Source organism: Triticum aestivum, chromosome 7A, assembly GCF_018294505.1.
Source record: "Triticum aestivum cultivar Chinese Spring chromosome 7A, IWGSC CS RefSeq v2.1, whole genome shotgun sequence".
Classification (NCBI taxonomy): Eukaryota; Viridiplantae; Streptophyta; class Magnoliopsida; order Poales; family Poaceae; genus Triticum; species Triticum aestivum.
Window position 1 is genome coordinate 16448936 of NC_057812.1, and position 1549 is coordinate 16450484.

The 1549-nt window shown below is 45.1% G+C and overlaps 1 protein-coding gene across 1 annotated transcript; it reads right to left on the reverse strand.

Moving 5' to 3' along the window:
- Positions 1-525: 525 nt before the first annotated feature.
- Positions 526-1543, reverse strand: LOC123150303 (avenin-like b6). Its single transcript, XM_044570159.1, has one exon. It carries the CDS (start codon positions 1504-1506, stop codon positions 664-666), a length of 843 nt encoding a protein of 280 aa, XP_044426094.1. The 5' UTR covers positions 1507-1543; the 3' UTR covers positions 526-663.
- Positions 1544-1549: the final 6 nt, after the last annotated feature.

Consider the following 1549-nt stretch of genomic DNA (forward strand, 5'->3'; position numbering starts at 1 on the left):
CCGACAAGGAAGGCCTACATCGGTTGGTATTCCAGAGCGAGACGACCACCCGCCTCATGTGCCGCTCGGTGTTCTCGAGTACAAGGGATTTTGGGCCCGGTGAAGCCAATGACAATGAACTTGATCTGACTTAGTTGCTTCTAGTGTTAGGGGTAAACTTGTCATTTCATGTGTCATTTAACACCATTAGGTCAAAAAATAGACGGAAGTGTTATATTGGGAACAAAAATTTAAAGTTGGTGTTAGATAGGGAATTTTTTTCCAGTGTCAAATAGGAAAACCATATTTAAAACAGTGTTAATAAGGAATTCTTTCATTTCTTTTTGTTTTTTCTTGTTGGATGATGACCGTTGTAATTTCAGGCCAGTTGATGACTTTGTTGATTCAAAGCCGGACCCTTCTTGACCCTTCGTTCTAAAACAAAGTGTATTATATTTTTCTTCTGGCTATGAACTATTGGTTTAATGGGAGATATACAGAGTATGGTGATGGTTAAGTTCAGTCAGAAAATTCATAGACTTAATATATCATGCAAACATTTAGCTTTATTTAGACAAATGCTTCATTCAGGAACATCTGTTTATTATTTCCATGTTGCAATTAGTACTAGTCACACATGATGATGCATGACATTTTTATTTTTGCAACTGCTACATTGATCAACTAGCAGGTACCACCGGTAGAGCTAGCTGTCATGGTAATGCTATAGGGGGTGGTGGCGGTGGTTGGGCATTGTACAGGGATGTAGATTTTGCACATCGATGCTAGGGCGTGAAGTGACATCCTCAGGCCCTCAAGTTGTGCTTCCTGTTGTGGTTGGTGTTGTTGTTGTTGCCTGATAGACTCTGCCACATTATGGATGCCTTGGCAGCGGAATTGCTCTGAGATCTGTGCTAGCTGCCGGCAGCATTGGGACTGCACGTTCTGGCAGCTTGTAGGCTTCTGCATTGGTGTATGCGGGAATGGCACTGTCATTGGCCTACATTGATGTTGTAGGAATGTCGCACACGGTTTTAACTGCTCCTGCAGCTGTTGTTGTTGTTGTCGCCCCAGTTGTTGTTGTTGCTGGCATTGTACCGGGACGTAGATGTTGCACATAGACGGCAGGGTCTGAAGCAACATCCTCATGCTCTTAAGTTGTGCTTGCTGTTGGGGCCCCTTCCATTGTTGTTGGGGTTGTTGTTGAATGATAGCCTCCTCCATGCTCTGGATGGCCTTGCACCGGGTTTGCTTTGGGATCTGCACTAGCTGCCGACAGCATTGGTGTTGCACAGTTTGGCAACTGCTATGCTGCTCTCCCTGTGTTTGTGGGAATGGTGTTCTCACTGGGCTACACTGATGTTGTACGAAAGCCACACATGGCTTCATCTGATCCAGCAACTGTTGTTGCCCCGATTGTTGGTGGTGTTGGCATTGTCCGAAGCCCTTGCTACAAATGGTTTCCAATTGAGCAATGGCGGTGGATGCTGCAAGGGCGAGGAGAGCGAGGATGAACATTGTCTTCATGGTGGCTAGCCTCAAGTTGGTTTGCTGATTGTGGTTGTCTAAA

Coding starts and splice junctions, on each gene's coding strand:
- LOC123150303 (XM_044570159.1), bottom strand. CDS start 1,506: ATGAAGACAATGTTCATCCTCGCTCTCCTCGCCCTTGCAGCATCCACC.